We start from the raw sequence: 26,627 nt of genomic DNA, 5'->3' as shown, positions 1-26,627 counted from the left end.
ACCCAGGAAGCTTGTTAAAAACACAGATTTCCCCAGTCTGTCCACATTCTGAATTAGCAGGTGTGGAGAGAAGGCCAAGAATCTGTGCTTGTTAACAAGTTTTCCATATGAGTCCAAGGCACCTGCCCCCGGACTGGGGAATTCTTGAGCTCGTACGTCTGTAGTGTGCGGAATCAGCTTTGCTGCAAGGCGAGCTACCTGAAGGATTTAGGCTGGGCCTCATGCAAATGAGTAACACTTATAAAGAAGGAAAGTTGGAGGAAGCCCTCTCATCTTATTCCTAGGTCACAGAAATGCATTTCACAGCTCTGACACCCTCTTCACCCTGGAGGAGAACTTGTTGGAGCCTCGGCTCCTGGGCCTTAGTTACTGCAATTAGTTACATGGTTATTACATGGAAGGACTGATGTTGAAGCTGAAACTCCAATACTTTGCCCACCTGATGCGAAGAGCTGACTCATTTGAAAAGACCCTGATGCTGGGAAAGATTGAGGGCAGGAGGAGAAAGGGACGACAGAGGATGAGATGGTTGGATGGTATCACCGACTCAATGGACATGAGTTTGAGGGAACTCTGGGAGTTGGTGATGGACCGGGAGGCCTGGCGTGCTGCGATTCATGGGGTCGCAAAGAGTCAGACACGACTGAGCGACTGAAATCAACATGGGTGTGGTCAGGAGTCAGACTAGCTGGGACTGCTTGCTTGAAGGAATTGGAAAGGGCAGACCATTTCAGGAAACAGAAATTTAAGTAAGAAGGGAAGAAAGAGGAGAATTCTACAGCCTAGATTCCATAGTTTGAGGGAAGCTGAAAGAAAGGGGCTCTTAGGACATGTTGGGGCAGCTACCACAGATGTGATAGATGAAGAGATTTTGAGAAACATTTTTCAGAAGTGCAAAGAGACATCCCCTTGGGGTTTTCCAGAGACCTGAGTGAAGATTTACATAGCTTTTCATTTCCTGTTTGCTACTTATGGCTTTGAGTACAACACGTGGGAGGCCTACGTGCAAAGCCCTGCTGCTGGCCAACTCCAGTGTGTACTTCAAGGATATGCTCAATACAGGCCCATTCAACCCACCGGAAATGACACACCAGCACCCACTTCAGCCTCATGGAGTGAGTTGTTAGTGGGTCCAGCGCTATACATTTTCTGCAAGTTCGTGAGAGAGGCAGAAAGCAAAGGGCAGGCAGGGCCTTCCTTTGGAATTACATCGGCTCCCTTCTGGGATCCAGAACACAGCAGCACAGTCACTTCCGCTTCAGCCTTCATGTTTTAGCTCAGGGTACACTCACTGCCTCCCCAGGTCCCGATGTCTGTGAGTGAGGCGGGTATTGCACTCTTCCTGACCCCGAAGAAGGGGGCCTGTCTCCCTGTCCTCTGACACTTGGATCCTCCCCAGTGGTTCCCAGCACCGCCCATCTCGCGGGGACACATGGGTCATCTCCCAGTCATTCATCATCACCCTGGTCTTTGAACAATTACTGACTTAGAGTCAGAGGCACCTGTGCAGGCCTGGAAATGGATGTACCCTTTCTCTTCCTCCGCCTCGCCTGTCCAGGGAAAATTTATGTCCTAGAAGTTTCCCTCGGTTTTATTTTTGGTCTCTGGAACAGCGCGGCCCCGGGTTATTTCCTTCGCCCGCCCTTCCCAGCGCTAGCCCTGGGACTGCTGCCCCTCCCTGGATGCCCGTGTCCCTTCCCGAGCAGGCTTCCTGTCCGTGCCCTTCCGACGCCTCCTGCACGTATCCTGTTCACAAACGTGGCACTCACACAGTCCGCCTGGCCGCTGAGGCTCTGTCTTCAGCAGCTCCTTGTCTCCTACTCGTCTGGAAGCTCGTGGGGCACAGGGTCCACTTCTCATGCCAGAGACAGCGAGTGAACAGGCTGAACTTTGAGACGTGGGGCGTGTCATTTCCTGGCTGTGTGTCTCCAGGCGGCATGACGCGTGCGTGGTGGGGTGATGGGGAGGAATGAGGGGGAACACACACAGGGGCTCAGCGCCGTGCTGGCACGTCGGATGGGCCCGCCGCTGTGAGCCTCGGTCGTCCTCACCGCTGTGCATGCTCTGGATGGAGCTGCCGGTCAGGGCCACCAGGCAGCAGGGACCCAGGAAACGCCAAAGCAAGTGGAAGTCAGCGCTCAGATACACAGGGAGAGTCAGCCTCATTGTCGAAGAGGGTGCGTGCGGGCGACGTACTCGCCCCGCGCCATCCTCTGGTCGGACCTCACACATCAGCACCCTGTGTGTCTCCACTTCCCTTTTGATCTCACCTTTAGACGGTAGTGTTTTCCGTGTTTATATGGGCATATCAACAAAGGTGTATACTGAAGCGCGAGGGAGGTTCTCAGGAGGGTGCAGATGTGAATAATGAGATCCTCAGAGTGCTCCCGGCTCCTTTGGGGAACCACCTCACCCGGGGGGGAGGCAAGACAGGAGGTCATCAGGTGCCAGGTGAGCAGTCCAGAAAACGGGGGCTTCTGGAGTTTCCGAGAACAGGAGCCCAGAATGTCTGAAGTTTGACTGATCTCCCCGCTGAACACGTGCCTTTCAAATATTTCTGTGTTCCTAAGAAGCACAGGGCAGATGAGCTGAGAATATCCCCTCCCCCACGAGGAGGAGGAAGCGGTGACATCACCAAGGTCAGAGCAGGGCTTGGTTTTGCAAAGCAGGGAGTGACAGCAGAAGGGAGGCCCCGTGGCCCTGGCTGGTAGAAGAGATCTTTGGGGAGGGGACCTTTGAATTAGGAAGGGAAGTAAACTAGTCTGATGGAGAAAATTTAAATAAGTTTATATATATATAATTTTATTTATTTATTTATTTTTGGCTTTGCTGGGTCTTCGTTGCTGCAAGGGTTTTTCTTTACTTGTGGTTCGTGGGCTTCTCGTTGCTGTGGCTTCTCTTGCTGTGAAGCACAGGCTTTAGAACACAGGCTCAGTAGCTGTGGTGCATGGGCTCAGCTGCTATATGGTGTGTGAAATCTTCCCAGATAAGGGATCGAAGCCAAGTCTCCTGCATTGGCAGGCGGATTCTTCACCACCAAGCCACCAGGGAAGCCCTCAGTTAGGTTCTGAGTTAAGACCTGCTGTGGGCTCTTCACCCATCTCTCCCTAAAAGCTTCAGGAGAGTCTCTAGAATCCATCTTCAGTTTGTTGTCGTGACTGAGTGAGTGCAGGGTGAGTGCAGGGGGTCAAGGGATCCCAGCTGGGGTCTGAATGAATCACTCCCGACTTCCCCTTAATATGTGGGAGTCACCAGGCTCCATAAAGTCTCTCTTCACACACACAAAAAAAGGGCAGAATCCTTTGTTTTAAACAGATCCAACCTCTGTGTGTGTGTTCAAGTCAACCTCGTCTTACTGTGTCAGTAAAGGAGGCTCCTCCTCTTGACCCCATCCCTCCTGCATCCTAGAGGGCCAAGGGAGACGGGCCTTCTGCTTTGAAACTAAGAGAACAGATCACTCTCTTTCTAGAGAGGAACCTGGATGGGAGCTGCCCCCAGGTGACCTAACTGGTTGTCTTTGTTCGCTGTTCAGTCACTAAGTTGTGTCATACTCTTTGTGACCCGGTGAACTGCAGCAAGGCAGGCCTCCCTGTCCTTCACCATCTCCTGGAGTTTGCTCAAACTCATGTGCATTGAGTCGGTGATGCCATCCAACCATCTCGTCCTCTGTCGTCCCCTTCTCCTGCCTTCAGTCTTTCCCAGCATCAGGGTCTTTTCCAGTGAGTTGGCTCTTCACATCAGGTGGCCAAAGTATTGAACCTTCAGCTTCAGTCCTTCCAATGAATATTCAGGGTTGATCTCCTTTAGGATTGACCAGTTTGATCTCTGTGCTATCCACGGGACTCTCAAGAGTCTTCTCCAGCACCACAGTTTGAAACCATCAATTCTTCGGCACTCAGCCTTCTTTATGGTCCAACCCTTATATCCATACATGACTACTGGAAAAACCGTGGTGATTTAGGTTTAGTTGCTAAGTCATGTCCTACTCTTGTGACCCCATGGACTGTTGCCTGCCAGGCTCCTTTGTCCATGGGATTCTCCAGGCAAGAATACTGGAGTGGGTTGCCATTTTGGCTTTGACTCTATGGACCTTTTTAGGCAAGATGATGTCTCTGGGTTTTTTTTGGTTTTTTTTTTTTTAAATTAGAGGCTAATTACTTTACAATAATATGTGGTGTAAGTTTGTCATAGCTTTTCTTCCAAGGAGCAAGAGCCTTTTAATTTCGTTCTAACTGGGTAGAGTGTGAAGGGAACACTTGGGACCATAAACATGCAATCCGCTGTCATCTTTCTTTAGGATACTGTTTCTATCCTGTGCTGCTCTGTGGGAATGCCCCAGGGAGGTCTAAACACAGCCAGGCCTCCCCTCCACCCTCAGAGACTCTGATCTAACTATCTAGAGTGTGGCCTAGTTCTCTGGTGGGGAATTACTGGGCATGAAGCCTTCAGGCCAGTTCCAAAGTGTGCTCCCAATAGAATGCTCTGAAAGCCCCAAAGCCATGTAGGTACTGGAGACAGGTTTCAGGAGGCTTCCGTGGCAAATACTCAGCCTCTACTCTGGTTGTCTGTCCTCTGCTTTCTTAGCAGAGCCACATGTGCAGGGCAAGTATTGTCCATCAAAAGTAATGCCTCTTGCCTCAAAGAGTGAATGAACAAACTCATTTTCCTTCCTTCCCAAAGCTGACGCAGAAATGGTTTTAAAACAAAGACAAATATTGTATATTAACACGTGTGTGGAATCTAGAAAAATAGTCCTGATGAGCCTAATTGCAGGGCAGCAGTGGAGAGACAGACATAGAGGACAGACTTGCAGACACAGTGGGGAAGGAGAGGCTGGGACGAGTGGAGAGAGCAGCGTGGAAGCGTTCTTTATCCTGTGCAACACAGATCGCCAGTGGGAATGCTGCTCTGTGACACAGGGAGCTCAACCCGGAGCTCTGTGACTCCCTAGAGGGGTGGGATGGGGTGGGAAATGGGAGGGAGGTTTAAGAGGCAGGGGACATATATACCTGTGGCGGATTCATGTTGATGTATGGCAGAAACCAGCACAATATTGTAAAGCAAATATCTTGCAATAAAAAACAACAACAACAAAATAACTACACTCACGCACAAAACAAAGCCATGAGACACTAACATAAAATTCCTCTGTGACAGTTCTCTGTTATAAAAGTAGCTCTTGGTTTGTAGCAGGCCTGTGTACGGGGCAGACAGGCACGGACAGTCATCCCACTCACACTGAAAACAAGGTGAGCAACTTTCTAAGAGAAGGCACCCTGACCCCTGCTTCTCAGATTTTTTCTTAATAAACTTGGTCTGAGAAATTGGACCACAAGAGCCGCTGGTGGCAATCTCTTACAGCGTGTAGGTAAAGAAGCTGGGGGAGAAGGGACAAGGATCAGAGAGCAGCTCTGATTAGTAACCGAGGTGATGCAATTGTCCTTCTGCCTGGAGGCAGGAAGGGGTTACTCCACCCAAGTGCAGGCGCCGGAAACCCAGAGATGTGGGGACGGACTCGAGAGAGCAGGGTGATTCCAGCACGTTTTCTCACTCAAAATTGTCCCTCTGCGGATTAATAACAGCTTCCAACTACTAGAGGGTGTTAATTAACTTCCCTTTAAACAAGGTGCGGGGAGGTCTGTTTCCCAGTCCTGTGTGTTTGTCATCTCGAAGTGGGTACAGAAAGCAGCCCGGGCACCATGTGGCCAGCCCCCTCAGGAGGGGAGGCGCAGACCTCTCTCTGCCCTGCGGCGAGGCCAGGCCCATCCCCAGGCTGAGTGGCCACAGGCTCAGCATTGTCACTTTGCTCTCTGAAGGGATAAGTCAAACGCCAAGGATAGTGACTATGCAAGAAACACGATGCCAGCGCTCGTGGCTGTGAGTGACTGTGCAGCCCCGCACGGCTGGTCACCACTTTGATCCCATCCTGTCCTGGCAAACGTGACTACACCCACTTCCAGGCTTGGTGAACCCAGCCCTAGGCAACGCTTGCTGCTCTCTGGGCAGGTTCTCATGTCCCGCTTGAAGGTAGTAAGGCTTTTCTCTCCCTTCTTTGGTCCATTGACATCACCTCCTTGTATCTGTGCCTTGAAAAGGCTCTCCCTAAAAGGCTTTCTCATCCAGACAGAGTTTATGAAGAACTGGCTTCTTTATTTGTCTCTAAATCTGCAGCTTGATATTACCTTTCCCCAAGACTCAAGTTGAAATGAAAAAGGATTACTTTATATTTACTTCCATCTTTCATGAAAGAAACTAATTTTGAGAAAGAAAGTCCCTACAATGTGAAACACATTCCCTCCCTTGAAACCCTCTGAGGGGCAGAGGCGAGGCTAGGAGGCCTGCGTGCTGTTTCATTTACTCTGTCTGGCAGGGACTGCTTCTTATCGTGCTTTTGAGGGTCACCTTCCTTCAGCACTCTCCTCCACTCTAGTTGTGCGCTCCCGTTAGAAGAGAATTTTCCAGCCGAGCATGGAGCAGGACACCTTGGGTAATGAATGGCTCTGAGGGTTTGCTGAGTGTGTTATTTAATTAGTGGCACTTGCGTCTGGAGTGTCTACGACTCCATAGTTGAATAAAAGGTGTATTTGCTGAGGGATTACAGACAAACACTCAAGAATTGTCACAGTGAGACTCTGTCGGGGTTCAGCACATTTAACAGACTAATGGGGTTATTATTATTTTTTTTCCTTTCCACCCTTTAAAAGGTACTGAGGTTGACAGAACTCTGTTGCCTTTGCCTTGTGTGTGAGCTGAGATTACAATCCAGAAAAAGAAAAAAAAATCCTTAGGCAAATGGATAAAAGTCTATAACCTGAAGCAGAGCCTCTCACCAAAAACAGAGATGATGTGTTTAATGTTGTATTGCTGAGAAACTGATGGTCAAATAGGTTATGGTTTACCTGTTACTCACAAAGAAGTGCATTGCTTGCAAGCTGTGTATGGCACCCAAAGAGCAAGGGTTCAAACCCTTGACGAAGACACCACTGCAGGGTGTAGGGAACAGAGGCTGTTGCCCACTACCCCGCGCCTCCTGAGGATCTAGTGCTCAGAGCAGAATGCAGACGATGAAACGACAAAGATGACGCGGCCCAGACAGGGCGCCGGCCGCCCGCACGGGCGCATCTGTGTGGCTCCTCCGCTGTGTATGTTCAGACGGACTGTAAGTACAGAGGGTCGGCTTGTAATCCTGTGCGTCACTGTGTGCACCCGGGCAGCTGACAGCCGATCTCCAGGCTGCGGTCTCTTCCTTTGTAAAACAACAGGTTGAATTATATGTTTTTAAAGTCCCTTCCAGCCCAAAAATGTAGTCTCTGATTTTTCTCAGTAGAGAGATGGAAGCTTTCTGCGCCTCTGATAGAGCTGATCACTCACTTTGGGGATTTAAGGGCCATTTAGTCTAGGACAAGAGCCCCTGAGGGTGGGAGGGCATATGCAGGGCCCCTTACACGAGGGCTAGAAGGCTCAGCTCTACTCCAGAGCTCAGCGGGATGGTCCAGGAGACGAGGCCTCGGCCTGGGGCCTTTCTCCCCGACTATGTCCCTCCCACTGCAGACCTCCCCACCCTGGCAGACAGTGGGGACAGAGGCTCAGGAGGCTCAACTGGAGTGAGGTGAGGGGCCCCAAGGCTGCTCTTTCCTAGGTGGGAGGGAAACCCATCCATCCAGGGTGTCAGTTGGCCAGCTGCTGTGCTCAGGGGTGTGCAGGCCTACGTGTGGAAAACTCCTTTAATCTTCCCATAAGTCCCGTGGGGTGGATATCAGAGCCCCAGTTTACAGCTGGAACGAGGTCACACAGTAAGTGGGACTGGACCCAGACCCGCCTAACTGCAGAGATCAGCCCCTTCTCAACACTGCAGTGTCCAACGTGGTGGCAGCCAGCAGGCACACGTGGGTAGCAAGCCCTGACAGACGTGGCTTGTCTGAATGGAGGCTGGGGAAACAGGTATCTACTGGCCTTCAGAGACTGACTCTAAACAAAGGACATAAAGCACCACATTTTTTTTTATGCTTATGTAATTTTTATATTATGATTTTTTATATTATTAAGATAGTGAAATGAGAATATTTGGATATATGGGGTAAATGTATTAACACTAATTTGTCCTTAATCTCAGAGAAGGAAATGGCACCCCACTACAGTATTCTTGCCTGGAGAATCCTGTGGATGGAGGAGCCTGGTGGGCTGCTGTCCATAGGATTGCACAGAGTTGGACACGACTGAAGTGACTTAGCATGCATGCGTGCACTGGAGAAGGAAATGGCAACCCACTCCAGTGTTCTTCCCTGGAGAATCCCAGGGACGGGGGAGCCTGGTGGGCTGCCGTCTATGGGGTCGCACAGAGTTGGACACGACTGAAGCAACTTAGCAGCAGCAGCAGCAGCAGCAGTCCTTAATCTGGCTTCTGGAAAATGTCAAAGGACATGTGTAGCTCACATTCTCATCCTGTTGGTCAACATGGCTCTGAGACAGCAGCCCAGGGCCCAGGCTCTGGAAACACAGGGAAGCTGGTCAGGGGGCAAGGGGAGCCCTGGGAATGTCTACAGAGTTGATTTAGTATTTAAGCAGCTGTGCTAACTCAAGTTAGGCCTCTGACTTATGTGTTATCTTTATCAAATTGCCTATCTGGGCCTCAGTTCCATCATCTACAAAACAGGAAAACAGCATCTATGTCACAGAATTGTTCTAAGGATTGAAGACGATACAGGTGATGCACTTAGCATAGTACCTGGTCCAGAGAAAGGTCTAGATGCTACAGAACTATAGTCGCTCATGCATTCACTCAGTGTTTCTGAGCACCCATGAGATGCCAGGGGCTGTTCTAAATGCCAAAGACAATGGCCCTGTCCTCAGACACTTGCTTGCTAGTGGAAGATACAGACAAACCAATGAGTCTATAATATGATGACAGGTGACGCTGAGCACTGTGAAGAAAAATGAGGCAAGTTTAAGGAGGAAATGGGGCTCTGCTTGAGATTGGGCACTTGAGGAAGGCCTTTCTGAGTGGGTGGACGTTTGAGTTGAATACTGAATGGAAGAAGGAAAAAAAAGAATTCCAGGCATGGGGGCCAAAAAATGCCAGGGCCCTGAGGTGGGAGCTTCTGTGATAGAACCTCGTAAGAGCAAGGAAGCAGGAAAGCTGGAAGCAAGCGTATCGGGGAGAGTTGGGCCCATGAGGCTGGATTTTATCCTAAGTCACTGGCTATGGCCTATACGACCCACTGTGATTAGGCCTGGCTGGCTGGCTTTACAAAGTATGGGGAAGGAACATGACCTGATGGCCCATTAAAAGGATTGCAATCTTAACAGATTTACTATTTTAATATGTTCGTTCTTTTTTTATGACCTTGGGTGAGTTTGAGGGTATGTTGCTGTAATTTTAGTTGCTAAGTCATGTCTGATTCCTTTGTGTCCCCATGGACCACCATCTGCCAAGCTCCGCTGTCCATGGGATTTCCCAGGCAAGAATACTGGAGTGAGTTGCCATTTCCTTCTCCAGGGGATCTTCCTGGCTCAGGCTACATTGGCAGGTGGATTCTTTATCGCTGAGCCACCATGGGAACCCTGATTGAGGGTATAGACGTGCATTTTAAGAGTCACAGTCAACAGTTAAAATAGTCTGTATAAAGAAGGTATATTTTTAACTGCAGTATCATGAAACCTCATCCATAATGAGAGGAGTTCTTAGGCTTTACTGAAAATAATTTTCTGTTAAACTCTTACACGACTTTTCATTTCCATTAAGTATCATTCTTTTGAAAGATTAAAGAAATAAAAATTAACCATAAACAATATCTTCAAACTTAAAGGAAAAAAAAAACCCAATGAACTGCCCCAATAGATAAGAGACCCTTAAAAAGAGAGTAATAAAGCAAGTTCTTGATAGGGGTGTCACAGATAAATGCTGATGCACTTCATTGCACATATTCCTTGTTCAAATTGATAACTCTGGAATTTGCAGGAGTCACAGAGAGATAAGAGAGGGGGCAGAGTTCTGAGAGGAGCCCTGAGCAGCCCAGACTGGCATTCTGCCTGGTAGAATGCTCCCCTTTCCCATAGCTCTCCGTGACTCTGGCTTATTTCTAATTAAAAAAATGACTCTTGCAATATCATGGGCTTTCATTTCTCCAAAACAATACCACCCCATCAGCTTGCAGCTCAAAATGTCCACAGTTCTGTACTATTTTTTTTGGAGCCTCACTGGAATATGGTATGGAGCGCTAGCAGAGGAAATTTGCTAAGAACATCTAATTACATTCTAAGTCATTTTTTTTGCCTGTCTTAAAGGAATGAAAATGATCTGCCGGTTTTTATAGCCCTTCTTGACCTAAAGATATCTGCTAGAGGAAAGAGAATCCTCAATTGGGCTCTTTTAATGCTTTAATTATTACGTGATCTATCATCTTATGCACTGACTTGCACACTTGGAAAAATCTCTTAAAGATGCATTAAAATTGATTGGCTAATCCTACACCATGGGGGTGGCTCTCGGAGGGCATGTAATTGTCTGTGGGCATGGGAGGTGAGACAGAATTGACACCAAGTCAACTACATCACAATGGGATAAGGGAGGGAAATGGATTTGACCCCAGGTAGGGTTGACACTGCACTGCCGACTTGCTCAGAGTGCAGTCACATGCATTCTCAGTTGCTGTGAGAATTCCTCTCCTCGGTTTATCTTTTGTCTCCCTTTCCTCTGGAGGCTTCTCCTGCATTGCTTTTCCAAATGAGGAGCAAGATGACTGCCAGAAGCCTGAAGTCTAGTCCATATCACCCTTGAGTCCACACACCACATGGCGGAGAAGTTGCCTTGGCTAACTGGTCGACACAACACCTACAGCTGTGCTTTCTGGATGAGACTGGCAGTTACCAAGTCCCATGTCTGCTACACCTGTCCTATTTTCTGCTTGACCCTCTCAACAGTTTTCTAAATGTTTTGAAATCCAAGGGCTAATTACAGACCCTTGGTGAAAACCCCCTATCTCTAAAGAAAACTCAAAACTGAAGGTCTTGAATGGAGCCCTTGGGAGTCCTCACTGATCCCAAGTGGTCCAGGGCTGAGTAACGGTGATCCACTCCTCTTCCTCAAATGCAGTTGTATCTTCCAGGCAAATATTCAGTCCATAATTGTTGTTGCCAAGGGGACCAGGGCAGCACTGTCTCTTTGGCAGGGTGGTTGTGATAAGTGGATAAAGTAACCTACACAAAGGCCCCAGCACAGAAATCACCGAATACTGGTACTTTTCCTGAAGTTCCAGGACAAGTAGGTTCCAGGTGGTTTCCTGAACCACCAATTTTAGTGTAAAGGTAAGTGTGGGCTCCAGAGTCAGACAGTCTGGGTGGCCCTAACTCTCCATGTATAATCTGGGAGTCCTGGGAAAAGTCCCAGAGCAATCTTAAGCTTCAGTTTCTACATCTGAACACTGGGACGATACTAGACGATGGCTGTGGGATTTCACTGAGATAAAACCTGTGAAGTGCTTCGTATAACTTGCCCATAATGAGATCGCCATAAGTGGTATCATCAAGGATCATGAAAAATGAAGCAGCGTCAGTGCTGGTTTTTCCTGCTCAGCTCCTGAAATGATGATCTTCTAGGCCAGTGTGGTCCCTTCAAGTCTGGGAGGGTGGCCGAGAGGAGAATGGACTCAGATGCAGTAATGTAACTGAATGTAGGGTCTGGCTGCTCGCTGCTCAAAAGCCAATAAAGAGGCCAGGCTGGTGGAAAGGAAAGTTTGCTTTATTTTGGAGGCTGGCAACCTGGGGGCGGGCTCCTATCCAAAGGCTGACTCCCCGCCCCCTGCAACCCTCAATGACGAGCAGTGGACAACAGCTTTTACAGACAGAGGGAGGGGGCTACATGCAGAAACAGCACAGTTAGCTCTGGCAGTCGTGTTGACGCTGGTCATGGGTGGTCTGATCAGTGTCATCTCGATTGTCTTAAGTACCGTTAATCTTCAGTTCCAGGGTCAGTTTGTTTCCATTTCCTTGAGGCCAGTTCTTGGAACTGTGGCAGCTTATGTCATGGCTACAGTCCGGTCATCGTGTAGTTAACTTCTTCCCCCTGGTGAGGGTTTCAATATCTGTAAGACAGCTCACAGAATTTTATCTATAGCACTGGAGGAACTAAAGGCTCCTGACTGTTTACAGACTAAACTATTATTGTTTTGACCTGTTTGACTGTTTTCCTTTGTTTCGGTATTTTCTCATTTCTCTGATTAAACTTATTCTTTGGCTAAAGTTTTCTTCACAGACAAAAGGCAGGCTGAGGATATGTGGTTGAGGGGGGCGGGGTGGAACATATAACCCTGCTCTGTTTCAGGAGCAAAGTGTCTGTGAAGATTATATGCGACAACTGTTCTTTTCTGTTTAAACTTATTCTGGAATAGCTGAATATCCAGCCAGCAGTTAGACCATACATTAGAGTCAATCTCTTCCTGCCTTTTCTCCTTAACTCAAAATTTTTCATGTATCTGATTTATATATAGCCCTTTTTTTACCGTTGAAATATGGGCTTCCCTGGTGACTCAGATGGTAAAGAATCCACCTGCAATGCAGGAGACTCGGGTTCAACCCCTGAGTTGGGAAGATCCCTGGAGAAGGGAATGGCAATCCACTCCAGTATCCTTGTCTGGAGAATCCCATGGACAGAGGAGCCTGGTGGGCTGTAGTCCATGGGGTCCCAAAGAGTCAGACACGACTTAACGACTAACAATAACTGTGAAATATAACATATGCAGAAAAGTGTTTATACACACACACACACACACATATACACACTATATATACTTATATAGCTTATAGAATTAATATAAAGCAAACGTGTTTTGCCGCCACCGTGACAAGGAACAGAACACTGCCAGCCCTTCTACCCTCCCAGCCCACACTCCTCTTCACAGGCTCCTTCTTGCCTCCTCCACAAAGATAACCACTGGGCTGATTTTTATGGTGATGGAATCTTAGCTTTCCTTTATAATTTTACTTCCTAAATAAATGTATCTCTAAACACTATAATTGAGTTTTGCCTGTTTGTGAACTTGATTTGAACACAGTCACGCAGTATGTCTTCTTTTGTGTTTCTGTTCTACATTCTTGCAGACACTTGATATTGTCAGTCATTTAACATTTTGGCTATTGTGGGTATACAGTGGTATTTCATTGTGTTTAAACTATGTTTCCCTGATGACTAAAGATTATTGGCCAGTCCAAAACCAATTTTCTACAAAGTGCATATTCAAATGGTTTTATAGTTTCTACTGGGCTGTTGACTTTCTCTAAGTGGCTTATACATTTTTTTCTTTTTCTTAAATAATACTGTCTTATGGATACTGGCCCTTCATTGTTCATAATGTGGCAAACACCTTCTCCCACTCTGTATCTTGCATTTTTCATTCTTACTCTCTTAATGGTGTTTTTCATAAACAAAATTAATTTGAATGTAGTCTAGTTTATCCATCTTTTTTATAATAATGCTTTTGTATCATATTTAAAAAGTCTTTCCCTATAGCATGACCATGACAATATTTTCCTATATTCCCTTCTAAAGCTGCACTTCAGACTTTGAACTATAATCCACCTGGAATTGACTTTTGTAAATGGTGTGAGGTGGGATATAGTTGATGGGTTTTCTACATGGATATCCAATTTTTCCAGAATGATTTATTGGAAAGATTTTCCTTTCCCCATAGTTCTTGGGTGTCAGTTTTATCTTATATCAAGCATTCACATATGCCTGGATCTGTTTCTGGGCTTTCTGTCTTATTTCATCAGTCTGTCTATCCTTTTTCCAACATCATGCTGTCTTAGCTTTTGTAGCCCTATAACAAGTCAGTATCCTTTAGAGTAAGCCCTCCTGTGCTTCTGTCTTTTTTTTTTTTTAATAGTCTCAGGCTACATTTCCATAAGCATTTTAGAATTAACTTTTAAATCTTTACAAAAAAAGAAAAAAAAAAGAAACCCATTACCACCAACAAAAATTACAGGAATTTTGATGTGAGTAGCACTGAATTTATAGGTAAATCTGAGAAGACTTGAGTCTTTATAAAATTGAGTCACTCTTATCTCCATTTATTTAATTCCTCAGTAATGGTTCTTAGTAACATTTTACCGTTTTCTACCTAGAAACTTCCATAAATTTTCTTATTTTTTGGTATTTGGTTTCTGAGGTTAATCTAAGCCAACTTTAATCTTTTTCGTTTTCTGTGTGGCTGTTATGGATTGTGTCCTTCCAAAATTCACAGGTTGAAGCTCTAACTCCCAATGTAATAGGACACAGGGCCTTTAGGAGGTGATGGGGTGTGGATGAGGTAGAGGCCCCATGATGGGCTTTGTGTACTTCTCTTCCTCACATGAGGACACAGTCAGCAGGTGGCCGGCTGCAGACCAGGAGGAGGGCTCTTGCCAGAACCCAGATGGATTGGCACCCTTATCTTAGACTTCCAGCCTCTAGCACTGTGAGGAATAATTATCTTTCATTTAAGCTACCCAGTCTACGGCATTTTGTTATGGCAGGCTGAGCTACAACAGTAGCTGAGAAATTCAGAACTTAATAGTCAGAGGCCTGGCTAAGCTTTCTGGTTAATTTTAATCATCTCTCAGTACATTCTTTGGAACGTTCTGCATGTATCATTTTGTCTATGAGCAACAGCAGTTTTATTCTTTCCTTTTTAATCCTTCTAAGTTTTTACTTATGGCTCTTGCTTTACTGCACTAGCTGAGACCTTGTGTAGTCTGTGAAACAGCAGAGCTAATGGCGAATATTTTTATCCCATTTGTAATCTCAGATGAATAGTGTTCAACATTTCATCCTTAACTATAAATCCCTTCCTAGATCAAGTTTTTCTAGAACTTTTATATTTATTAAGTTTGAGGTTGGCTTCTGTCTTTTCTTTCCCAGCATCTACTGAGATGCTTGTATCGTTTGTTCTTTATTAGCCTGGTGAAAGGCATAAGACATGAAACACGTTGCATTGGTCATAATGTCTCATCCTTTTCATAGACTGTGCACACACACATGCAGTTTATCTGTATGCCTGTCTATCTACCCATAAGGTATCTGTTTGGTATTTGGTTTCTGAGGTTAATCTAAGCCATTAGATTAACATCCATGTTTCCACGTGCAATTAGCCTACAACTGCTTTCTGTTATGTTCTTGTCAGGTTCGTGTGTAAGGCAACTCATATAACAAATTGAGAATTGGGAGAGATTTTCTTTTTTTTTTTTTCCCTTTTCTCTGCCAGAATTTGTTCCAGCAGTCATAAGATTCTCACTGAAAATCCTACTCAGATTCTTCTGTCTTCATTGTGTGGTAGAATTCACCAGCACAGTTGTCTGGGCCTAACGCTGTCTTTGTGAGATGGGTTTTAGTTCAGGTTTGGGTTCTTCCAGTTCAGTCGCTCAGTCGTGTCTGACTCTTTGCGACCCCATGGACTGCAGAACCCAGGCTTCCCTGTCCATCACCAACTCCCAGAGCTTGCTCAAACTCCTGCCCCTTGAGTCAGAGATGCCATCCAACCATCTCATCCTCTGTCGTCCCCTTCTCCTGCTTTCAGTCTTTCCCAGCATCAGGGTCTTTTCTGACTATTGAGTTCTGTAATAGTTATCAAACTATTCATATTTTATTTTTCACTTTGTGTCACTTTGGGTAAGATAGAAATATGAATTTAAATCCAACCTTCAAGTTTATTGGCCTAAGATCATTCATTATATGCTCTTCTCCTTTTTAATGTGTGCAATAACCAGGAAGATGTTTAGCTTTTAGCTTTTTTCCCAATAAGTGCATAAGAGTCATAATCAAAAAGTAAATTATCCCCTCTAGATACGGGAAAAAGAGAACCCTCTTGCACTGGCAGTGGGAATGTAAACTGATGCAGCTACTATGGGGAACACTATGGAGGCGCCTTAAAAACTAAAAGTAGAAGTACCATATGACCCAGCAACCCCACCACTGGGCATATACTCTGAGGAAACTATAATTCAAAGAGATACATGCACCACAGTGTTCGTTGCAGCTCTATTTACAATAGCCAGGACATGAAAGCAACCTAAATGTCCATCAACAGTGGACTGGATAAAGAAGATGTGGTGCATATACACAATAGAATAGTACTTGGCCACTAAAAGGAATGAAACTGGGTCATTTGTAGTGACGAGAAAATCAGAGAAAAGTCAGTCAGAAAAACAGATATGTACATTAACACATACATACGGAATATTTTAAAAAGGGTACAGATGACTATTTGTAAGGCAAAAATAGAGACAGAAGTAGAGAGCGGACATATGGACACAGCAGGGGGAAGGGGAGTGGGGGGCAGACTGGGGCAGTAGCACTGACATATATGTGCTTCTGTGTGTAAAGCAGCTGGTGGGGAGCTGCTGTGCAGCACAGGGAGTTCTGCTCGGCGCTCCGTGACGACCCAGAGGGGACATACTTACATATTTAAGTATACTTTCCAAGCAGGAATATGGAGTGGGTTGCCACGCCTGCCTCCAAGGGATCTTCCTGACCCAGAGATCAAACCCCCGTCTCTTACATCTTCTGCATTGGCAGGCAGGTTCTTTACCACTAGACAAAAGCTGTTGCCTTTGTCTAATTATTGCTCCTTGGAAAGTAAGCTTTTTTTTTTTTTCCTTCTTACTATTAAATCTAACAAACTACTATTTGATTTTCTGCAGTTGTATCATGATGTGCCTAGGTGTGCATTCTACACCCCCACTCTGGGTTTGGAGTGTTCTTGAATTTTTGGACTGGTGACTTGAAAAATTCTCAGCTACTATCTATTTAAGTATACCTTCCACTAGAATTCTATTTTGGAATTGTGCATATCCATTAGACTTTCTCAGTATATTCTATACTTCTGACCTCTCATATTTTTGCCACTCTCCTTTCATCTCTTCATGGTTCTTTAGGGATATTTTCATTTTGTTGTTGTCCAGTTGCTAAGTTGTGTCTGACTCTGTGCAACCCCATGGGCTGCAGCATTCCAGGCTTCTCTGTCCTTCACCATCTCCTGAAGCTTGCCCAAACTCATGATCACTGAGTTGCTGATGCCATCCAACTATCTCATCCTCTGTCATCCCCTTCTCCTCCTACCCTCAATCTTTCCCAGCATCAAGGCCTTTTCCAACAAGTCAGCTCTTCACATCAGGTGGCCAAATATTGGAGCTTCAGCACCTTCCAATGAATATTCAGGGTTGATTTCCTTTAGGATTACATGGTTTGGTCTCCTTGCTGTTCAAGTGACTCTCAACAGTCTTCTCCAACACCACAGGTAGAAGAAAGCATCAATTCTTTGATGCTTGGCCTTCTTTATGGTCCAACTCTTACACCCATACATGACTACTGGAAAAACCATAGTTTTGACTATATGGACCTTTGTTGGCAAAGTGATGTCTCTGCTTTTTAATATGCTGTCTAGGTTTGTCATAGCTTTTCTTCTAAGGAGGAAGCATCTTTTAATTTCATGGCCGCAGTCATCATTTGCAGTGATTTTAGAGTCCAAGAAAATGAAATCTGTCACCGTTTTTCCACTTTTTCCCCTATTTGAGATGAAATGATGGGACCAGATGCTGTATTTTCATGGCTCATCTGTAAGTTCACTAAATCTCTTCTTGCCTGCCAAACTCAGGCTGCTAAATTCATTCACCGAGTTACTGTATTTTTCAGTTACAGAATTTCTATTTGGTTCTTTTTCACATCATCTCTGTATTTTTAATAGATTCTAGCTTTCTGCGGATTTTTTTTTGAGGGGGGCATAATCTAGTCCTTTTCATTCCAAAAGAAAGTAAACAGATTTATTTTAATGGCTGCCTGGTGATTCTAACCTTGTTTATATTAAATTGCCTCCTCATAAGTTGTGTGTGCGTATGTATACTGGTATTGGACATTTCATTTGAAAACATTTATAGAAATAATTTAAGATTTTGGATGGTATTATTTTCTTCCAGAGGTGGTTTTTTCTTTGCTTCTTCCAGGAATTGAATGGGACTAGCACATCAGAATCCCATTAATTCAGTGTCTGGGTCTGGTCTGTTTAGTAATAGAAATGGAAGTCACACTTCTTTCCTGGTGTTCTCAAAACAGCCTGCCCTACAGGTCTTATTCTTTAATTACTTCTTGAACTAATTTCTTACCAAACATTTCCATAATTTATTATCTCTAAAGTGTAATAGAAATCAGAGGCAACATAACGCATCTACGCATTGGCATAGCCGATGGGTCCTTGCAGTTTTCATGGCTCACCACTCATTATAAACTGGAGATAGTAGAACATACTGCAGTGTCTTTTGGATCCTCAGAGAAGAAATAAATCCAGAAGGAGCACAATTTAGAGCTGCTTTTGCTAGCATATCCTGAATTAATTGGTTGCGAGCCCACATGATAACTTAGTTAGTGCCGGTGGGATGTCAGAATAATGGAGCCCTTCCTATAGAAGACGTGGCTGAGGCACATTTTAGGCATAGGATGGAGTGAATTGTGTAAATATTAGCTATTATTAAATGATGAGTCAAAGATGATTCAGGTGAATTTTCATAGCTTTTCTTCATATTAACCCCCCATGACCTCTTGGAGGGTCTTCTGTGCTCCCCCACCTTCCTTTACAGCAGAGACAAAGACAAAATGCGAAAAGTAGGAAAGAGAGAAGCAAGTAGACAAAGAAGAGTCTTGGGAGTGGGTAGATATTTGTAGAAGGTTTTGGCCTTATGGGACTATGCAGATTGACATGTGATAAATCATCCATTTCTGGAAATGAGATGAGGATAAGGATGATGGTGATGATAGACTTTATCATCTCACAAGATACAAGTAAAGCTTGAAACTTGAAAAAGTTCCTTTTGGCATTTGGACTGCAGTGTTCTGAAAAGGACTCTGTGCTGATGGATGGTGTAGTTCCAAGATTCAGAAGGGTTAAAATTGACTATGGACAGGAGTCATTTCTATGAACAGTTAAATTAAACCTCAGATGAACAGTTCTGTAGATTCTTTAGCCCTTAGAGGCCTGGAAAGCTTCTGCCTGAACTATTGGGTATATTTTATAGAAAGCTAGATCTTGGTAAAACATTTTAAAAATAATGAAACTGAACTAAAAACCCATTTTGGAACTATGAGGTGGACTTATTTCAAAAACTGTTTCTAAAAGGGAGGGTTAAAGTATAACTAAATGGTTTTTCCTTGGAGTTATGATAAAATTATTTAATGGGATGTTGTTGCTCGGTCACTCAGTCATGTCCAGCTATTTGTGACCCAATGGACTGCAGCACGCCAGGCTTCCCTGTCCTTCACCATCTCCTGGAACTTGCTCAAACTCATGTCCATTGAATCAGTGGTGCTATCCAACCATCTCATCCTCTGTTTCCCCCTTCTCCTCTTACCCTCACTCTTTCCTGGCATCAGGATCTTTTATGTTGAGTCAGCTCTGTGCATCAGGTGGCCGAAGTATTGGATCTTCAGCTTCAGCATCAGTCCTTCCAGTGAATATTCAGGACTGATTTCCTTTAGGACTTACTGGTTTGATCTCTTTGCAGTCCAAGGGACTCAAGAGTCTTCTCTAGCACCACAGTTTGAAAGCATCAATTTCTGGTGCTCAGTGTTCTTTAATGGGATAGTAGATTTTACTATTTCTAAAGTCTCTATGATTCTATGGTTTATTACTCCCAGTTTAGACCATAGGGACTTGATTTATATTTAGCTAATCCAAATAACTGAATTTTAAAATCCTTGCTACTGAAATCTGGTTCTGTAAACATACTCTACACAGAAGGAAGGGAGAGTCAGCATAATTCAGTAGAAAGATGCACAGCAGAGAAAGAAAAAGCAAACTAAACTATCTTTTCTTGCTTTACTTAAGGTGATGGATCCTTTATCTAAAGAGATTTAGAACATCATACTAAAGTATCAGTAGGGCAAGGCGGCATCTCTTACTCTCTTCAAGTATCAATTTGGGGATGGGCTGAAAGAGTGATGGCAACGACTTTTGCTGGTATTGATGATGCCCCAACATGGGCCTTACCTCGTAGGTTTAGCACTGAATTGGCCAAGGAGCTGAAGTTACTCTTCCTCCTCCACAAGGAAATAGGAGTGGTCTGACCTGCTCCTTGGGTCTTTTTCATGGGAGGCTGGAGAGCTGAGGACACCCTCGTGGAGGAGGCTGAGATTTTTTCTAAGTGGATGGGGTCGATTTCAAAAGGTACAATTGAGTGATCAGAACATGTACTCAGTAAGTAAACCTGTCCTTTCTTGTCCACCTCGACTGTCCATGAGTATATGATATGATATGTGTGGTCCAGTGGCTGAAATTATGGTGATTTTTCAAAAATTCTAGTGTCCAGATTTTGCTTTGACAGTGCATCTGTAGCTACTAATCATGCCGTTTTGGGCTGACTCAGTTGCTTTGCAATTGCAGTGCTCTGTTCTGAGTAAATGAGAGGCAGCCAATTATCTACAAAATAATGGTGTGCACAGAGGAGGGTTTGATGAATTACAGAAGATCTCTGCTGACACAACAGGGTGTGGAGACCCGCTCCACTATGACTTGCTAACAGTCAGGGGCGATGCTTGCAGATTTTACAAACAACACACCCCACTAAATTCCATCCCGGGGTGGGAGTGGGGACAGGAAGTGATAATATACAATGGTGTGGAGAGGCAGCCAACCCAAGAATTAAATACCTAGAGGGAAATTTAAAAAGAAAAAAAACTGTGAAACTGTGTTCCAGGAAGGGCTTCACTGGTGGCTCAGCTGGTAAAGAATCTGCCTGCAATGCGGGAGACCTGGGTTTGATCCCTGGGCTGGGAAGATCCCCTGGAGAAGGGAAAGGCTACCTACTCCAGTATTCTGGCCTGGAGAGTTCCATGGACCGTATAGTCCATGGGGTCGCAAACAGTCTCAGACATGACTGAGTGACTTTCACTTCACTTCAGGAAGGAATGCAAAGTTAGAAAAAAATGCAGATCCACTGCCATCTAATGTGATTTAGAACAAAGACTAAAAGCCGTCACAGAACACCTTCCCAGGAACTCAGCCCTGTGCGGGGAGGCGATGCATAAATTCACCTAAGCAGAGGGCACATGCTGAATTCGGGAGCCAGAGGATTGCTGACCTCACCAGGGATCTGTCATGTGGACGGTGAGGCCACCACGGCTTCATCCACAACCCCTAGGCTGCTGCTGGCTCTTCCTCTGAGTGCTGAAGGCAGCATCTGCTTTGTACTATTGCTTAAGCAACTGCCAACTCGCAGCCACTCTTCTGCTCAGCCAAGGATTCAGAGTGGCCAAAACACCAAGGCATCCCTCAGGGGTATATGGAAAGATCAGGAAAAGTCTTCTGCACAACTAAGCCCATGTTGGCACTGTGGTGGTTTCAAGAGGCAGAGGACACAGTTTCTGGTTTGGGAATGTTTGTCTCTGTGGTCGTGTGGTGGTCAGGCTGAGGATTAATCCAGGCCTCTGCATAAGGACGCTGTAGAACAGGGTTGGTTACTTACTGAGGGCTTGCTAGGTTTTCCCACACCAGACACTACGCGGAGGGTGGTTGTCTGTCACAGTCCCGTTTCCTAGCTGGGGCATCTCCTGTGGCCTGGCTGCAGCGTGACCAGGGAGGCAGGTACCCGAGTGGCTGGGATTGACAGTAATGGTAACAAAGTCCAGCAGGGGAGGGACGTCCTCACGGAGGAACCAGGGAGGCCAACGGACCAGGAGAAGAGGCTTAAGACACAACGTGGAAGATATAGGAGAGCTGGGGGAGGGTGGCAGTGCTGACTGGAGCCACAGGGTCTTCTACCCAAGGTGAACAGTAAGAGATGAAGGGAAAGCCCTTGGAGGTGGGGCTGTCTGCGTGCAGATCTGAGCTCCACCGCTTACTAGCCATTACCCTGCAATAGCGCTTAGCATCACTGAGTCTTGTCATCACCTGCAAGGAGGGATAATAAGAGAACCTATGTTGTCTATCAAGTCTCAGTAATGGTGGCGGTAATCATCCATTTTGGAGCTGAGCCCTGCCGTCCCTGCCTCCCTGCGTGCTGTGAAGTGTGCGGTCGTGCAGAGTGAGCAGCACCAGGGTCTTCAGACTGGCTCTGCCTGACACTGACTTGCTGATGAGGGAATACTCAGGAAAGCCTGGAGAGGACAAGGATATCTGGATTTCAGATACTGTCGTGAAGTCTAGGTATGTCCATGTCTTGCAGGACAGCCCTATTTATTAACCAACCTCAGAAAGTTCCATGAACCTCTTAACACTGTATGAACATTTGGTGCGTCAATGCATTTTGAAAAGGGAGGAGAGTGGGTATCAAAGAACCAGATTAACCAACCCCATGATCAGGTTTCCTGAAAGGAACGTTTCCTTTCCCCTTTGTCTCTAAAGAGAACGACACCGGGTCTCTCTCTCTTACTATAGGAGGTGATGCCCTTGGCAAAATCTGTGTTGCTGTTCACTCAGTCATGTCTGACTCTTTGCAACCCCGTGGACTGCAGCACGCCAGGCCTCCCTGTCCATCACTATCTCCTGGAGCTTGCTCAAACTCATGTCCATTGAGTCCATGATGCCATCCAAACCATGTCACCCTGTGTAGCTCTGCTTTTTCCCAGTAGCATTCTGGACACCTCCCTAGCCACGGGGCTCACCTTCTGGTGTCATATCTTTTTGCTTTTTCATACTGTTCATGGGGTTCTCAAGGCAAGAACATGGAAGTGGTTTGCCATTCCCTTCTCCAGGTGGTGAAATCTTAGGCCTATGTTTAGTCCCTCGCCTCCAAGTTACTCATCCTGTGCTCTTTGGCCTCCCTCCCATTTCCACTTCCCACAGCTGGCTGCAGGGAAAACTGAAGGTGATTTGTTTGGTCTGTAGCCAAACATCCTTAAAGAGAGATATTACTGTGAGTTCATTCAGAAGCCCATAGGCTCTCTGGCAATAGTTTGTGTAACAAGTTAAGGGGAATATCTTTCTGAAAAGACTTACAAGGCAAGTTGATTCACATGGAAGACAGGCGATGTTAGGCCCCAAGGCAAGACAGAAGCAAAAGCTGACAAAGCAAAGCATTCCAGAAACTCAGCTATGAAATTTCAATTCTCTTAAACAGTCCAGAAAACACACTGTAAGACAGAATCCTACAACTGAGCAAGCCTCAGGGAGAGCCTGCAGTGTTCCCGCCTGGCCCTGAAAGTGCCTGTTACATAAGAAAGCCAGAAAGGGGGGAAAAAAAAAAACAACTCAGACTAGAAAGTGGTGACACCATTTGAAGAGGACAGAGCTTGCAGAAGAGGAATAGAAAGACGTCTGTAGTCATGGCCATAGGCCTGTGTTCTTAGGTAAACTAGCTTGGTCCTACGGTGCGGAGACAAGGGAAGAAAGGGAGAAATGAGAAGGTGAACGGCGGTGGAGAAGATTAAAAAGAAAATATCAATTCATACTGATGCATAGCAAAAACCATCACAATATTGTAAAGTGATTATCCTCCAATTAAATAAAATTTTAAAAAGTCAGCTTCCGCTCCCACCACGCTGTATCCCTTCAGGCAAGTGGGTGAAGAGCTGACAAGCCACTGACGTGGAGAAGGCAGTGGCTTTCTATAATGCCGAGGCCGGAGGCAGCATCGATGTGAGCAATCCCTGGGGGTGTGAGGGGGTGTGTGTTTGATACTGGGTCTCTAAGGAGTTAGAATATTAAAGAGTGTGGCAGGGAGAAAGACCAGGAAATGCACATTTATTTTAAACTAAAACAGACTTACATCTCCAAATGAAAACCTAATACCACAACCAATGTTTTGTAGCTAAAAACCATGCTCATTAAGTGCTTGATACAATTTTATATAATGCAATTGCTACCAATATTTGTTCACTAATTGCATTTTTAATTTGTACCTGATCTACTTCAGCTGCTTATAATATAAACACATTTACACAAGACCAGATGAAACAGACAGTTTTAAAACAGAAAAACAATGTAGAGAAGAGGCTCTTTATTTGGGGTCCATGATCCCTGCAGAGATTTATTAACAGGGTTGTCAGATAAAAGACCCAGTTTAATTTGAATTTTAGATAACGAATAATTCTCTTACTCAAAGTAGGCCCCAGTACTGTTTATTAATATTGATACCTTTCAGAAGATGCCTGAACTCCTTAACATTGCGTACAGACGTGAAAAGGAGATTAGCTATCGCTTTCTATCAGTCTCAAATCTGTGATCTCCCAGTAGTTAAACATCATTAATGTGAAGAGGTAACTCTCTTTCCCTGTGGCCTGATCTTCCTGACAGCCAAGGCTGAAGGGAAACAGAAAGATACTTTACCAAACAGCTGCCAGGAGAGGTATGTGTGCGCTTAGTCTTTCAGTAATGTCCCTCAGTCCTGTCCAACTCTTTGCGACCCCATGGGCTGTAGCCTGCGAGGCTCCTCTGTCCATGGGATTCTCCAGGCCAGAATACTGGAGTGGGCTGCCGTGCCCTCCTCCAGGGGTCGAATCCAGGTCTCCCGCATCACAGGCGGATTCTTTACCTTGTGAACCACCAGAGGAGACCCAGTGAAAGCAGAGTCTGCCTGAGCATGGCTGAGCTGGTTGTGAGCTCTAAGCTGCAAGCTTGAAACAGAAATCTGAGCCTAAGGGCAGTGTGACTTCCTGGGAGGGTTTGGATTTTTTATTCTTCTCTTAATTGGTGAATAATTGCTTTACAATATTGTGATGGTTTCTGCCATACATCAACATGAATCAGTCATAGGGATACATATGGTCCCTTCCCTCTTGAACCTCCCTCCCACTGCTCTAGATTGTCACAGAGCACCTGCAACTTCTCAGTAGCTATCTATTTACACATGGTAATGTATGTACTTCAATGCTACTCTCTCAATTTGTCCCACCCTCTTACGCGCTGTAGTGGGATGGCTGAGTCATATGGTAGTTTAATTCATAGTTTTTTAAGAGGTTTGCCTTAGAGACTATCTCCAGTTGCTTTGTAGAGACTAGATTGGAGAGGACAGAGGGGACAAGGGCCTGGGCAGGAAGGACAGGAACAGAGGGGAGAGGTACAGAGAGGTGGTGTGGAAGTGAGACCCCCAGGTTGGACTAAGTGGCTCAAGGGTCAGAGTCCCCCGCACTCTGGCTTTAAAGTTTGTGCAGCCACCACTGGTGCCAGGGGAGTACGCGGGGCTGCTTCCCCGCCCCCACCCATGCTGGGCAATGAGCCCCGATTCCCGATTCCCGGGAGGCGCCAGCAGGGTCTGCGCGATGCTGAAGTAAACTGCAGTCTTACCTGTGTCACTGAAAGTAGACCCTCAGCGCTGCAGCCTCAGCTGCCATTTCCTCCTCTGACCGCCACAAGGCTGGGGAGTCTTTATCCTCTCTGTCGTGTTTCTCGAGCTTTGGAGGAAGAAAAAAAAAAGAAAAAAGACTCTTGTGTGATCTTCCTTTGGAACATTTATTGTGGGGGATCAAAACAGCATTTCCAAATCATCGGCTGGGGCACATATCTTTTCATTGTATTACTTGGCTAAGAATCCCCCTGCAATGCAGGAGACCCAGGTTCGATCCCTGGGTCGGGAAGATCCTCTGGAGAAGGGCATGGCAACCCACGCCAGTATTCTTGTTTGGAGAACCCCATGGACAGAGGAGCCTGGTGGGCTACAGTTCATGTGGTTGCCAAGAGTCGGACAGGACCAAGGGACTAAGCACAATTACTTGCCGAAATCCAAAAATAGGGAAGGGTTTTGTGTAAAAATCCACATTTCTAACTCCTGTAACACAATAATTAGATTACTCTACACTGGGGGCAGTTCACCGCCTTGTAATGATGCACTGAGGTTGGGAGTGGTGGTCACAGACTGGGGGGCATCCTGACATTTACCAAAACCCCCACCACCTTCTAAAATTATGCTTGACCAGGATCATCCGTTCTTTTCACTTCCCAGCCCCTGAAGACACTGTGTTGGCCACCTACCCACGATCATTTCCCAAGCTCGCCTGTGGTTAACCTACCTTCTCTTCAGCTTCGCCTCTCTTATATGAGCTCTGAGCAGTTTTGCTCACTGAACCAAAATGGCGCAGGCTAATTGATGATAATAATAGAAGCGCCGTGCATACTGAGTAAGAGATAAGAGTTGGTGCTGCTGTGTAGTGGCTAAGTTGTGTCTGGCTCTCTTGCCACCCACGGACTGTAGCCCACCAGAGTCCTCTGTCCATTGGATTCTCCAGGCAAGAGTACTGGAATGGGTTGCCATTTCCTACCTCAGAGGATCTTCCTAGATTCTTTACCAGTGAGTGACCTGGGAATTCTGAAGAAATAAGAGTATGTACATTAAAGAAGCTTCAAGCCTGCAAATGGTTAAAAAAAAAAAACAAAAAAAAAAAACCCACTGAGGAAAGGAATTAAATGAGGAGGCATCAAAAAACAGTCTTAGTCAAAAGAACCCTTTTAAAATCCTCTTCATATACCCATATTTATTAAAAAATATGTATTTTGTGTATGTCTCAGGTTGACATACTGAGTGAGTAAAATTTCAGTTCTATCAGAGAGAGAGAGGGGATGCTGTCAGAATGTTCTTCATTAGAAGAGCTCAATTCCCCCTTAATCTCCTATGCGGTTTAGTTTTATTAACTAAATTTGTTATTCCTGTCTGTAGCTGTAGACACTGTACAATGCTGA

The 26,627-nt window shown here is 45.5% G+C and overlaps 1 protein-coding gene across 12 annotated transcripts in view; it reads right to left on the bottom strand.

Annotated features, from left to right (window-relative positions):
* The window catches only part of FHIT (fragile histidine triad diadenosine triphosphatase), a 1,549,085-nt gene that overhangs the window by 666 nt on the left and 1,521,792 nt on the right, over positions 1-26,627 (bottom strand). For 6 of the 12 annotated variants that reach the window (XM_086367115.1, XM_086367112.1, XM_086367113.1 and 3 more), the window contains one exon: positions 25,239-25,345. In XM_086367115.1, the coding sequence (XP_086223241.1) occupies positions 25,244-25,345 (102 nt within the window). In that variant the 3' untranslated portion in view covers positions 25,239-25,243. Of the gene's footprint in view, positions 1-1,769; positions 12,081-12,458; positions 24,487-25,238; positions 25,346-26,627 lie in introns of those variants that run through there. The other 6 variants (XR_015151451.1, XR_015151450.1, XR_015151452.1 and 3 more) reach the window with 3 other exon arrangements.

Source organism: Bos grunniens, chromosome 22 (assembly GCF_055505025.1).
Source record: "Bos grunniens cultivar Pamir isolate PY7600 chromosome 22, Bosgru_T2T1.0, whole genome shotgun sequence".
Classification (NCBI taxonomy): domain Eukaryota; kingdom Metazoa; phylum Chordata; class Mammalia; order Artiodactyla; family Bovidae; genus Bos; species Bos grunniens.
Note: the sequence above shows the minus strand (reverse complement) of the source record. Positions and strands in the feature narration are given on the sequence as shown.